Raw genomic sequence first — 13,839 nt, 5'->3', positions numbered from 1 at the left:
GGAGACCTTGAAACAGTAGTACATGCACTGGTAACCTCTTGATTGGACTTCTGTGATGCACTCTACATGGGGTTACTCTCGTGCCATGTTTGGAAACTTCAACTAGTACAAAACATGGCAGTCAGACTGATTACAGGTACTTCTCGTAATGATCATATAACACCAGTTTTGAAGTCCCTCCACTGACTGCCAATTAGTTTTCTGGCATGGTACATGGTGTTGGTGATTACTTTTAAAGCCCTACATGGCTTGGGTCCAGAATACTTAAGGGAACACCTTCTTCCATACTGTCCATCCCACAGGGGAAGAATTTACTTCAGTTTAAAAGATCTAGACTAACTTCAGTCACCCAGAGGGCCTTTTCTACTGCTGCTCCAAAGTTATGGAATGACCTGCCAGAGGCGATCCACCAGATTTCTATTCTCACAGCCTTTAAGAAGGCTCTTAAGATGGATCTCTTTTAAAATACAATACTATTGTATTTTATTGTTTTTAAATGCTGATTATTTAATTGTAATTTTAGTATTGGGATAAGGAGATGGGAAGGGACTTATTTTTAACTTTATTGTATTTTCTATGTATTTTTATGGTTGTAACCCGCCCGGATTCCTTGTGATTGGGCAGGCTATGAATAAATCATTTATTATTATTATTATTATTATTATTATTATTATTATTATTATTATTCAATAGGATTCTATCCTACCTCCATTAAATAGCTCAATATTGTATTTTTCAGTTCCTTCTGAGCCAACTGACTGCAGTCTCCCACCCACTTGCCTACCAAGTGAGGAAACACTCCATGTATCTAATGAAGTTGGCTACACCTTATTCCAGATAAGCTTAGTTGGGCACAAAGCTCTTTGCTGCTTAAAACAACTACCCCCTAGAAACAATTACATTCCCCAAAATATTTTATCCTCAAACGAATCCTCTTGGACCAAACCTTTTAAATATTCCTTTGATTCTTGCGTTTAAAATATTGTATTAATCTGAACTGTTACTTTTAGTATGCTTTCTTTATCAAGCATTATTATTTGCAATTTTTATATATAGGATTTTGTATATTTGTAATATTGTATTTTGCTTTGTTCTTCTTACTTGGTTAATCTCCCAGAGGCTATTGGTATCATTTCCTCTACTGAGAAGTAGACCAAGTTTATGAAAGCTTCTGCTATAACTTCTTTTGCACAATTAGTCTCAACAATACTACAAGCTCCTTTTGCATACTGATATTCCAGGCTAATACGGCTATCTCTCTGATTTCTTTCCAGGGACTATTTACTGAAGAGTGGTTGTATAAATGTAATAAATCAAATCAAATCAATCCCCCTTTAAAAGCAACTATACAGGCATGTCACTTATTAGACATAATAAGAGAATGTATTCATTCAGTTAAATTACCTTGTGCCTACATACCCACACTTAAAAATATAATGGATATTCCTGCAAATGGTGTCAGATTACTATTTAACATAAGGTTTGATATGCTCTGCAAATTGTCGTCTCAAGCATGTTCATTTATGACTTCAGAATGAGTGGAGGTTTAAGAGGGTTCCACATTGCGATGAAAAAAACATACCCTGGCTAGGCAATAGATGAACAAAATGGAAATGGCTTCTGAGAACCACTAATATTCTAGCTGAGTTGGGAAAGTAAAGAGAAGCAGAACATGGATCTAAAACTGTTTCTTTGGCAGATCTGTGAAATGTGTAACAGCACAGTACAGCATAGCAGAAACCACCGACACATGCACTTTCTTTGAAGAATTTCTGCAGGAAATCAAGGATAGCTATCTATCTTTAAAGGGGGTTTATGCTACTGCCCATCACAGCAGAACCAGTTTCCTTCCACAAAAAATCAATAGTAGTCCCTGACTTCTTAATGGACTTCATGGATAACTGCATTCTAATGTTGCTGTCTGTGATACCTTGTTCAGTGATAACGGGGTGTGTGTGTGTGTGTGTTTAGCCTTAAAGCCTTATCTATACTTTAAAGGAAGAAATGGCCTTTTCTGAATAGTTGGTAAACAATTATAGATTTTTAAAAGATTTTTATTTTATTCTATTGAAAATGAGAAAGAGTGCAGCTGGGTTTGTGTGGCATTAAAGCTTTGGTTAGCATGTTAACATTTCAGAAAGCATAAATCCCACATTTGGTATTCCTCATTCTCTCAGTGTCAGAAAGCTGACACACAGTGACAGCTGCTCTCAGCATGCCTGGGCTGAGCTGAATTGTTTTTCTTATGCCACCCTACCCTTTCTGATCTGTAATGCTAGGTTTCTAATGTAGAAATTGGGAAGCCAAAATAGTAATACCTTTCTCATAGGCCCACATCAAACAGGTCTGCTCATCTTTCTCACCACTAGACCTGCTGGGATCACAGGCTACAAGATTCATATCAGCTCCATTGTCCAGTAGAAATTGCACGAGACGGATATGGCCATGATAACAAGCCGAATGTAACCCTAGAAAACCAGAAGAGAGGGAGGGAGAGGGGAAAGTTGGAGGAAGACCAAACTTGCAGTAAGCAAGATTTTCATAACAACATAAAATGGCTTGTAGTAGAAGAATAAAAGTAATAAATGAATTTCCCGGTGAAAAGGATTTGTTATAAAACCAATTACTGTAGATTTCCAAGAGTGACCTCCTACCTGCTCAATGCTCTGCTGTTGTACCTCTTTCCATTCTTAATCTGCATGTGAGCACTAATGCTATCTAACCCCCCACCTCAAAAAAAAAAACAAAAAACCTACAAACAGGGCTGCTTTGTAATTTTAAAGAAGTGCCAGAAAGCATGCTTTCTCTGTTGATGATGACACATACTCTATATATCATGTGCTCACAGGAGATGCCTACATTGCAAATGTATCCCTAGATAATCATTTACATGTGAAAGACAGCCAGTAATTTCTTCCAGCACTGTGTAAGATGTGTGAAGCTACAATCCTACAGTATATGCACTTGCCTGAGAATCTCAGCAGGACATATGTCCAAGTAGTCATCTAAAAAACTGCATTTGAAGTAATGTGTTGACACACTTTTAGATTGTGGATTGACATCTAGCATGAATAGGACCAGGGGATCCTGTGATATGAAATCACTCAAGCAATAGATCATAGTGGTGTGGTGCTTTCCATGTTCATGTACTGAATCAACCCCAAATTCATTGTGTGCTTGGAAAATGGGGACAGCAAAAACTGGCTGTAGCTAACCCTGGTCACCCACTGCATGCCCTTTCCATTGCCTGGCGAGGTAGCCACATGGTGTGTATGTATGTCTTTTCAGGGTTACTCCATGCAGAGCCATCTATTTCTTCAGGTCCTGACTGTGAAGATTATTTGTGTATCCTCCTACACAAGCATGGGCAATATACCTAGCCAGCTCTTCCATATTGCTTTGTTTCTGAAAACCACTCTAAGCAAAGCAGTAAAGAAATATAGATAATGAAGACAGTATTGATGAGGCTTGTGGGTACACTCTTGGGCCCACCATTCATGTGAGCAGACCATACATGTCAGCAGGCTGAATTGGTCTAATACATATCTATGATATAGCCTATCTTGTTATGCAGTCAGACAACCCAGATTATGTTGTTTGGCTCTTCCAGCTGACTTGAACTTGATGGGTGTCGCAGTGCTGAGCAAGAAAGCTTCATTCTGGGAAGTTTCTCCAAATACCATTTTTGCCTTCATTTGTAACACATGTGAGAAGCTTTCAAGAACCTACATCCAACTAACTTTGGTCAGAGGAAGGTTTCTCATTTGAAACAGTGAGCAAAGTGTTCAGGGCAGAGAACTATATTTTGCAGTAGTGATGGGTAAGTTTTTTTCCCCTAATAGTTAAAATACGTAATATGCTCATAACTTCCAAAGCTGTATTTGTGGGTTTGTGTATTTTCAGAATGATCTACCTGGTCACTGTGAGAAGAAGCATGCTGTACACGAAGGGAATTTGCTCTGAACAGACCATACTATGTTGTCTTGTTATATTGCACAATTGGCAGTTTTCTGACCAACTTTTTACAATTGGCTCTTTCAGAATGTTAGTGTATTTGAATTTTTTAAAGTTGTAATTCTTTTCTTACACTCTTTCTCTCTCACAAAATCACCCATCTTTACACTCTTACCTGTATGCCCATCTCTTCCTTGGTGACTGAGGCTCAACACATTCTGGTCAAGAAGAAACTTTACGAGTTCTATGTTTTTGCCGTAGGTGCATGCACTGTATAAAATAGGAGACTTTAAAAAGTCACAATGAATAAAATGGAACATGGTTGACTAATAACATATAAGCATCATAATCACAGAGGAGTTAGTATAGAAAATCCTGTGTGCCTACATCTACATATCTATATATGAACGTGCATAAAAGTTGTATTTGGTAGGCAAAGTTCCTTTGCTGTGCTAATAAGAATATCTGCTAAAAAAAACAGGGTTTTTGTTGTGTTTGATACAAGGCTTTGGATTGATCTCTATCACAGCTATTTTTCTTTCATTTTCACAATGACCAGATACTTACAGATGCCCCTCCATTTTCAAGGAGAATCCATTCTGGACACTCACCCACCCCGTGAAAATGGAAAATTGCAGATATTCAAGCACCATTGGCTTGAATGGTGGTGCATGCCTGTGGGCACTCACAGGCATGTACCACAGGTACATGGCCCACTTTCCCCCCTCCATTTGCTGCTCATGAATGGGTGAGGGACACAGATTCCAAGTACGTGAAAAAAGAGGAGCAACTGTATATGCCAAAACTCTGGAAGACAAGAACATACATAGGATGGTGTAGGGGAGGCAAGGCTGCCAACCAGCACTGGCCTTGAACGCTTCCCAATCCCTATCATGGAAGGAGGTTGAGAGAAAATTGAGAAACATGGTGGCCACAATTCTACAGGCCCTCACATGATGAAAGAGAAAGAGATGGAGATGATTCAGAGTCTGGCTACTTTTTTTACCTAAGAAAACACCTCTCTAGGAATCTCCAGGTCATCCAGTGCAACTCTGTGGTCAACATCTGCCAGACGCTGATAAGAGAATCATGCTGGAGGGCTTACAAATGCCTAGAGAAGTGTTTTCCAGCACAACCCTATGGTCAATTTCTGACAGAGTTGCACTGGAGGACCTAGGGATTCCTAGAGAAACCACAAATAATCAAATCTGTAAAAGTCAAAGTTGCAATAAACACATAATGGAGATGCCTAAAGCTCCTCTGCCCCTGCTATACCAGCCTCCCTTGAGTGTGATGCTCTCTGCTGCGGCATGTGTCCTTGGCTGTATTTTTGCTTTTTGCCACAGGGCCAAGAGCTGTTGGGTTGGGAACTCTCTTGTAGCTGAGCCCCTTGTGGTTGCTTTTAAAAAAATATCCATCTGCTATTTCTGTCTCTCTTTTAACAACTGTTTATTTTTGTGAAGTCGAAGGCTTTCATGGCTGGCATCCATAGTTTTTTCTGGTTTTTTAAGGCTATGTGGCCATGTTCTGGAAGAGTTTATTCCTGACTTTTCACCAGCATCTGTAGCTGGCATTATCAGAGAATGTTGGCATGGAAGAGAGTGGTGTGTGTGTGTGTGTGTGTGTGTGTGTATACACTGTGTGACTCCTAGTTGAAAGGAAGTGTTAATCTGTGTGGTCTGTTGTTCAATGGCAAGGCCTCAGGGTGTCTATTTATTAGGTGATCCACTGTCTGTGGGGAAAAACCTCTGACCCTGGATCTTGATTTTGGTATTTTTCAGGATTAGTAGCCAAACTTTGTTTACTTTAAGGGTTTCTTCTTTCCTGTTGAAGTTGGCTAGGTGTTTATGGATTTCAGTGGCTTCCCTGTGCATTCTGACCTGATAGTTGTTGGCATGGTCCAGAATTTCAGTGTTTTCAAATAGTATTTTATGTCTAGAGTGGTTTATGGCATGTTTTTTCTGGCTGACCTGGTCTGCAGTGTCTCTTGTGTTCCTTTTTATTTTTGCTTTTTTAAAACAATGACAACGCCTTTTTCAAGCTGCCTTGAACACTGGTAATGAAATAGAATGGCTTCATATGCATGTCTAAATAAATAAATTAATTAATGTATGTTCCTTTTTTCAATTTGTCATCTTACCATAATGTGTGCATAGGACATTTTGTAGGCTATCAACTTTAAGTGCCTACATGAGAAACAGACAATTATGATAAATATTTGGATCCTTCCCCATCCCCACCTCCGCTGATAGCCTTCTTGTATTATGTGGTAACAGATGGAAGTAACAAAGTCTTTGCAGAAATACAATGAATTTTCAGAGAAGCTTGGTCGTTATGGAGAATAGTAGGAAACTCAATTGCAGACTTTATTACTAGCACAATTCAATAGGAAATGCTTCCCAGATGTTTGGAAGATCAAAATAAATGTTACTATATTAATTGTCATTTTTACAGCACATTTATTATACATAATGCTTCATAGGTTCTCTCTTTCACATCTTCACACCAGTATAAAACTTTGCAATTTTCATTTTACAACTGAGGAAATGAGTCGCAGATAGCATATCCTGTGGTGGCCTGCGATTCTTTCCTGTAGGGATTTCTTTCACTTACAACAGCCTGAGCAGGCATATTAGACCAGAAGAAGGCTGTGTAGCAGTAGTTCTTTAACACTTTCCCTTCCAATCATTTTGCAGCTCAAAATCTGTCTCTATAAGCCAATGGTGGCGTAAGCAATCCTTCTGCCTATGGCAGGAGACCTGCCACCTCCATCATCATTCTTCCCTCCTCACTATCACCTACCCTTTGAGAATGAGACAGGCCAGTTTTATAGAGAGATACTCCCTGGGAGGTTATAGCTATCAAAGCCTACATTCAATAAATGCTGTCTATAGGGTATGATTAGTTCCAGCTTAACTGCTCCCTTGATAATAGATGGCTGCTTCTTGCCCACCCTGGCCTTTCCCACAAGGCCAGCATGGGCACAGCCAGATGCTCAGTTGCTGCTCCCAGAGTAACTGGGTGGCAAAGGGAACAGTGACCAAAATTGGCTGTTTTGAATTTGCAGTAGAACAGTCACCCTAATATCCAGAAACTCTCTCTCTCTCTCTCTCTCTCTCTGTGTGTGTGTGTGTGTGTGTGTGTGTGTGTCACAGTGGTTAAATGCCTGTACTGCAGCCACTCACTCAAAACCACAAGGTTGCGAGTTCAAGACCAGCAAAAGGGCTCAAGCTTAACTCAGGCTTGCATCCCTCCGAGGTTGCTAAAATGAGTACCCAGATTGTTGGGGCAAATTAGCTTACAGTTGTAAACTGCTTAGACACTGCTTATGCAGTATGAAGCAGTATATAAATGAAGCTTGTTTTGTGTGTGTGTGTGCAAGGGTAGAGGGTGGTAGTCCAAAAACATTTGGGGACCATTGATTTAGAGATTTATACTCCACTCTTCTGCCACAAAGGCGCTCTCATCAGCATCAGATATTATCTTTCCTCTATGTATCTGCTTAGTTTACACAAAGTATGTCTACCTTTGATTTTAAGCACAATGTTGTGTTTGTATTCCTATTATGCTCAGAATAGGCCTACAATAGTTCTGTGTGACATCCAGCCCTGCGGCAGTGGTGGGGACAGATATACAAAATTACCTACCTGTGAAAGGCAGTTTCACTGAAAATATTCTCTTTAGTGAGGCTTTCTGTTCCAGAAAGCTGAATTAATTCCTTCACAACTTCAAACTTGCCATTGTAGCAAGCGCTGGAAAGAAAAATATTAACAAGGTAATAATAATTATTATTATTAAGGTAAGGGAAGGTGAAGGCCAATGCAGGTTAAGAAGAAAGGTCTCATGTTAGTCATTACTTACAGATGCAAAGGTGTGTCTCCATAAATATTGACCACATGGGGCTGGACTTCAAAATTACTTTGAAGCAAAAACTTGACGATATCATGATGACCAAATCGAGAGCAGAAGTGGAGAGGCACATGGTCTTCATTGTCTTGAGCATTCACTGCCATTGGACCAAAAAGTGGAAAGCATGAAGCAAGCTAATTAAATTAAATGAATTCAAAGCTTTTTTTTAATGGAGCATGGCTGTGGCATATGGATGGCAAAATCTTCATCTGACAAGCATAGTGATGGCTCTCACTGAAGATATGGGCAAGCATTAGCCTAGGCAAAAGTTCCTCCAATACTGGCCTTCTAGGCTATCCACTTTCTTCTCATCCACCATTTCCTTAAAGATAAACTTGTTCATTCCATAGCTAGGGTTGCCAGGTTGGATCTGAGATGGGATTGTTGTAACTTTAATACTGAACAGATTATGGAGCAAGAAGAGACACTGTAAAACTTAACTTCCAAACCTCAGCTTTCATCCACAGATGTCATCAAACAACATAGCTATTGCCTTGCCAGTGGAGAAGGGAGAAGGTTTGTGAACTAGAGACATCACAACAAGAATAGAGCTGGGTACCCCTTTGAACACTATCTACTTGGGATGAAATAGCTATGTTGTGCAGGGATGACTGTGGCTGAAAGTTAGAGTTTGGAAGGTGAGGGAGGACATGTCTGGCTTGACAGATCTTCATGGATCTTGGTCTTGCACCATGATCTGTTTAGCATTAAAATTACAGGAGCCCTATCCCAGATCCAACCAGGTAAATCCATTCCATGGAAATGAACTTACAGAAGGTGCTGAATATCTTTAATCTGTCCCAGACACACAAGCCAAGTTACATACTTTAGACAAAGGTAAAACAAAATGAAAACAGTATAAGCTCAAATCAAAATGAGGACCAACTTCCTCTCTCTCTTCCCATTCTCAGTATGCCTTCAAGTCACAGGTTGACTTATGGTGAACCACAAATTTCATAGGGTTTTCTTAGGCCAGGAATATCCAGAGGTGGTTTCCTCTGAAATGGAGCTTGAATCTGAAGTGCAGAAAAATGTCCTTCATTTCTCAGACAGATCACACTTTATTACTGGTGGCTGTCAAAGCACCTAAGCAAAACAAATGTTTCCTGTGGTGTATATGAGTCAGCAAGGAAACTAGAACAGAATGTTAGGTAAACCCCCTCTTCCCAGTGCAAAGCAAACAGAGAATCATGATGCTATGCAGCATTCTCTGATGTTAGGGTACCACAGTTGAAAATAGAAGCTGTCTTGCAATGGCTTCTCCAACTCTGTTTTGAACTCAGTGGAGTTGTTATGGAAAAGATACAAGAAATGGCACTCTTGTTACTATGTGCATCTACACTGGGGCTTTTTACAGCTCTACCAGCAGCAGCAGGGCATGGAGACAGAAAGATGTTTCCAAAGTTAAGGCTATCTTGCATTTGGGCTGTTTTTAGGTGAAAATCATCTCCAAAGTGGCCCTAATGAGTTGCAAAAACATGTGAAGGTTACTGGGATGTCTTGGCAGCCACAAAAGTAAGGTCCAGGAATGGCATGAAGCCCATGGGCCACACTTTCCTAGCCTCTGTTCTCAGGCAACATTTCATAAGCCAAAAAGAACCCCTTGCTAGCAGAATGAAGGAGTGAATTATTGGGATCAGGGAAGGTAGGAAGAGTGAGGCCGGCTGGAGGGTGGAGTTGGGGTGTAGGGTCTCCACAACACACACCTTGGCTCCACCCCCAGGGTACCATGATGCTACACACCACACCATGTGGCACTGTGTCTGCATGATGCAGTGCCAAAGGAATACTGTACACTGTAGCTACCGCACCCTTTCCAGGGCGGCTCCTTTTTTTGCCCTGGAAAAGCCAGATTGGGGGCTGCAGCATGTGGTTGCCATGGCCCCGATCTGGCTGAAAAAGGGGCGGCTGTTTGCACAGTCCCAGAGTAGAGCTGAGTTGAATTTTCTTCCCTGTCCTAGTAGAAAATTCCATCCTCCACCTCCTTTTTCCCCCACTGGGAAGAAATCTCACACTGGCACCAGTTTATGATTTTATTTTCAGTCCAAATAGCAGCTTTGAAGCAACATTTTTCACTAGGACCACTGCAGGGGAGGAGAGAGGTCAACACCACGTGTGTACTTCTTATGATCCTAATAATTGTTAAACCCCTCCCACACTGGAGTCCATAACGCAACCACCTCTCGCATACAACACCCTGACCCTCAGCTATCATGACTGACCGATAAAGGATTTATTCTCTAAATCTGCTCCCTCATGCCATTTCCTTGTAATTGCTTAGATTGCAATCAGTTATTGCTACAGCAACATTTATTGAATATTGTGTGGGGGTTTTCAGTCAAAGAAACTAAGAAAGCATTGTTGAATTAATGACCTTTTCAAAGAAATCTTGCTGCCTTGCATATTAACAGGAAACAAGCACCTGAGTTATTACAAAAATGAACAAGAAAACAAAGCAATTCAGCATCAAGAAGCAATGTTCTGTGGCATGGAAAATCCAGACTGGTTTTAGAATATATGAATGCATTTATTGCCTATCAGTAGTAAAATAATGAACCAAGAGCAATGTCAAAGGTATACTTGCATTATGGAAATGTAAAAATGAATACATCTACAAGTCACTACAGGCAAGAGATGAAATAAATTTGCTCCCCAAAATTCTTCCCTATGGAGGTTGCCAATTAATCCCTACTGTTTAGTCTTTATTCAAACATTTGATATCTGACAATATTTCATAGATGATGTGGAGTTATATATGGGTTGAATCATAAGTAGAAGGAAGCTTGCAGTAAGAGACATTTTCATTCACTTCTCCTCTGAACTTCCTTGCACCCAGTCTGGAAGGGATTAAGGACATTCTAAATGCTGTGCAACCTCTGGGTCATAGTGGAACTGACAAAAGCAGGCAGAGCTTTGTATGAGCACAGTTTACATAGGCCTCCCACTTTCAGTACTTGGTATCTATGCCCTGTGAGAAACATGACAAGATCAAAACAATAAAGTGATAACAATAAGGCTAGACTGTTCAGATTTGAAATACCATTCCCTCTTCATATTCAAAATTCACCTTTCACATTCAATAGGCTGTGAAAACAAGTGAACAAATAAATAAAAATTTAAGCACAATGTTTGCTACAGTTTTAATAAAAGCTATTTCCAGCTTGGGTGAAAGGGTACTTTCTATCAGCTGAGCAAAGTTCCAGAATTGTATCTCCAGAAAAAGTTTCAGAAAAAGATGCTATTCTTTATGCCCATGATCTAGTAACAGAATTGTGTCAGAGTAGTTTTAGAATTGAAAAAAATAACACCAATGAGCAGCCCCAAGCAGTATATATAAAGGGATATTGAAGAGGCCTTGATCCAGGACAGTACTACTCAGAACACTCTGCTAGTGTAGCTGAGTTGGACACAGCTGTTGCTCATGTGGTAACAGAAGAGAAAGTGCAGCTGTGTTATCTTTTCCACACAACAGGTTACATAATGCAGTGGAAAATTGCTGTGGAAACTTTCCTTGCACTAACTCTGGAGATTAATTCCAGCTAGTATAGCACACCCATGTTAGCAGAACAGTTAGAATCCAACACATCCCACTGATGAAGTACCAGACTCCTTTGACATTGAGCTTCTTTTTGATGGTCAAAGCTAAGAAGGATCAAATGGGATTCTTAAAGGATTTAGTCAATGCTATTCTGCTTAATTGATCTGTTGTTGTTATTGTTGTTGTTGTTTTTAATGTGTACGCAGCAAAAGCTTTTAATGTGTTAGCAGAGAAGCATCTTGTTAGGATGCTTTATTTATATTTTAAAATGTTTGTACAGGTTGAGTATTCCTTATCTGAAATGCTTGGGACCAGATGTGTTTTGGGATTTTTGTTTTTGTTTGTTTTTGTTTTGGATTTCAGAATACCTGTATTTGCATAAACATACCGAGATATCTTGGAGATGGAACCCAAATGCAAACACAAAATTCATATGCACCTTGCACATATAGCCTGAATGTAATTTTATACAATATTTTAAAATAATTTTGTACATGAAACAAAGTTTGCATACACTGAACCATCAGAAACCAAAAGTGTCACTAATGAAAAGGGAAAGCAATAAGAGGATGTTCAATAGAGAAAAGTGTGTTAGAAGATTCAAAATGCAAACAATTGTATAATTTATTTTATTTATATATTTTAATAGTAATAAAGATTATTGAAAAAACAAAACAAAAGAAAAGGTTTTAGTTTTTGCAGTACTTCAAATTTCAGAATTCCAGATAAAGAAGACTGAGGCGGGTTACAGACCGCCAAAAAATACGTATGGAATACGTATTAGGGTTAGGAAGAGGCGGTGCTTCTGCACCCCCTAACCCTAGTATGTATTCCATACGTACAACATGGCAGCGCCCCTTCCACATGGGGGCCGGCATGTTTACGTATCGGATGCATAGCGTCCAGATGTGTCACGGCACCTATGATGTCGCGAATGCGCCAGCGGCGCCTTGCGACGTCATAGAGGCGCCGCAAGAAGGAGCTCCATTTTGGAGCTCCTTTTTTTGCTCCGCGCGGGAGCCGCGCGGTGTGGCTGCTACGGCTCCCTCATGGAGCAGGCGGCGGCGGCGACGGCCTGTAACCCACATCAATATGTATGTACTGAAATGATTTTACAGTGCACCCATGCCGCCTGCGGGCTTGCCACCCATGATTTGACCTTCTGCAGATGGGATGCCACAGCTACTTCAATGGGTGTGTGTGCAAGTGGTGGTGCAAGTAGTGGTGGTCCCTTTGGGCCCATTCAAAGAGAAAGACAGCAGACAAACACACAAATAAATAAAAATATATATCCTTCTTTAGAAGTTAGGAATGCTACAATAGTTTTTGCAGTCATCTGGGGGTAGAAAATGCATGTGGAAACTGGTGTTCCACTGGGGCCTTGATTCAAAACACATAGCTGATTGTGTAATTCTGACTTGTCCATAGGTTTTAGAAACAACAACAGAAACCACAGCCATAGGGACACAGCATGCCAAAGGTTTGGGGAAATAATCCATAATTTTAAGATCCAGCAATGAACCTTTGAAGTGTGCACAAAGGCAACGGTACACTTGGTACAGAGACAGAAAATACATTTGGAGTGTCATTCCCACTAAATGGTATTGTTTAAATGACATTCCCACCTTGTGCACTTAGTCAATATTTTCCCCCAGGAGTGAAAATTCAGCAGGTCTTCAAATCATAAGTAAGAAAACGTTGTCAAACCTGTGCCCAAGGTTTGAAACCTAGGACCCCTGTGGGAAATAACTGCATTTTTCTTAATCTTCATGTATATTATACAAAAGGCTTTGGGAATGAGACATAACAGTTTTACCACGAATAAGATGGATACATTACTTATTAGCAGCCGTAAGAGTTCATGGCATCACATCATACATCCTGCATGTGTTCCATCATTTATGGAAGACTATATTTTAGTAGAGGTTTAGAGAGAATCTTTAAGGAGTGCATTGGGACAGTTCTTGCATCTTGATACCTATAAAATCAGTTGCCTTAGTTACCAGGCTTTAAAAAAGAGGGTAGAAAGTGTGTGGGGTGGAGAAGAAATAAGAAAAATGAATATAGTGAAATGCTTCTTATAAACAGCTATTCCTACCAAAGATTTAGTTCAAATAACAACAACTCAAAAGCTGCAGTACTTCCAAGTTCTTTTTTTTAAAAAAATCTATGGTATTCATCTGGAAATAAGTGTGCATCAAAGAATTTGGAGTTTTGCCCACTGTTCTTTGCTGGATTCATGCCTTACTTCAGTTGGCAGTCAAAATCCCAGGTGCACTTTTGAAAACCTCCAGTCTTTGACATATTTGCTTACATGAAAAATGAAGCAGATGAGCAAAAATATGCAACTTATAATGAAATTCCATTTTAGTAGCACATTCTGCATAATATTCCTAGTGTAAAAGTCATCAGGAGGAAATCAGACATGGGAAATTGGG

The 13,839-nt window shown here is 40.0% G+C and overlaps 1 protein-coding gene across 1 annotated transcript in view; it reads right to left on the bottom strand.

Annotated features, from left to right (window-relative positions):
- The window catches only part of LOC121928795 (serine/threonine-protein kinase TNNI3K-like), a 206,469-nt gene that overhangs the window by 124,033 nt on the left and 68,597 nt on the right, over positions 1–13,839 (bottom strand). The window contains 4 exon segments of the mRNA XM_042464007.1: positions 2,319–2,468; positions 4,130–4,224; positions 7,602–7,706; positions 7,816–7,960. Coding sequence (XP_042319941.1) covers positions 2,319–2,468; positions 4,130–4,224; positions 7,602–7,706; positions 7,816–7,960 — 495 coding nt within the window.

This window comes from Sceloporus undulatus, chromosome 4 (assembly GCF_019175285.1).
Source record: "Sceloporus undulatus isolate JIND9_A2432 ecotype Alabama chromosome 4, SceUnd_v1.1, whole genome shotgun sequence".
Classification (NCBI taxonomy): Eukaryota; Metazoa; Chordata; class Lepidosauria; order Squamata; family Phrynosomatidae; genus Sceloporus; species Sceloporus undulatus.
This window is presented reverse-complemented; position numbering and strand designations above follow the sequence as displayed.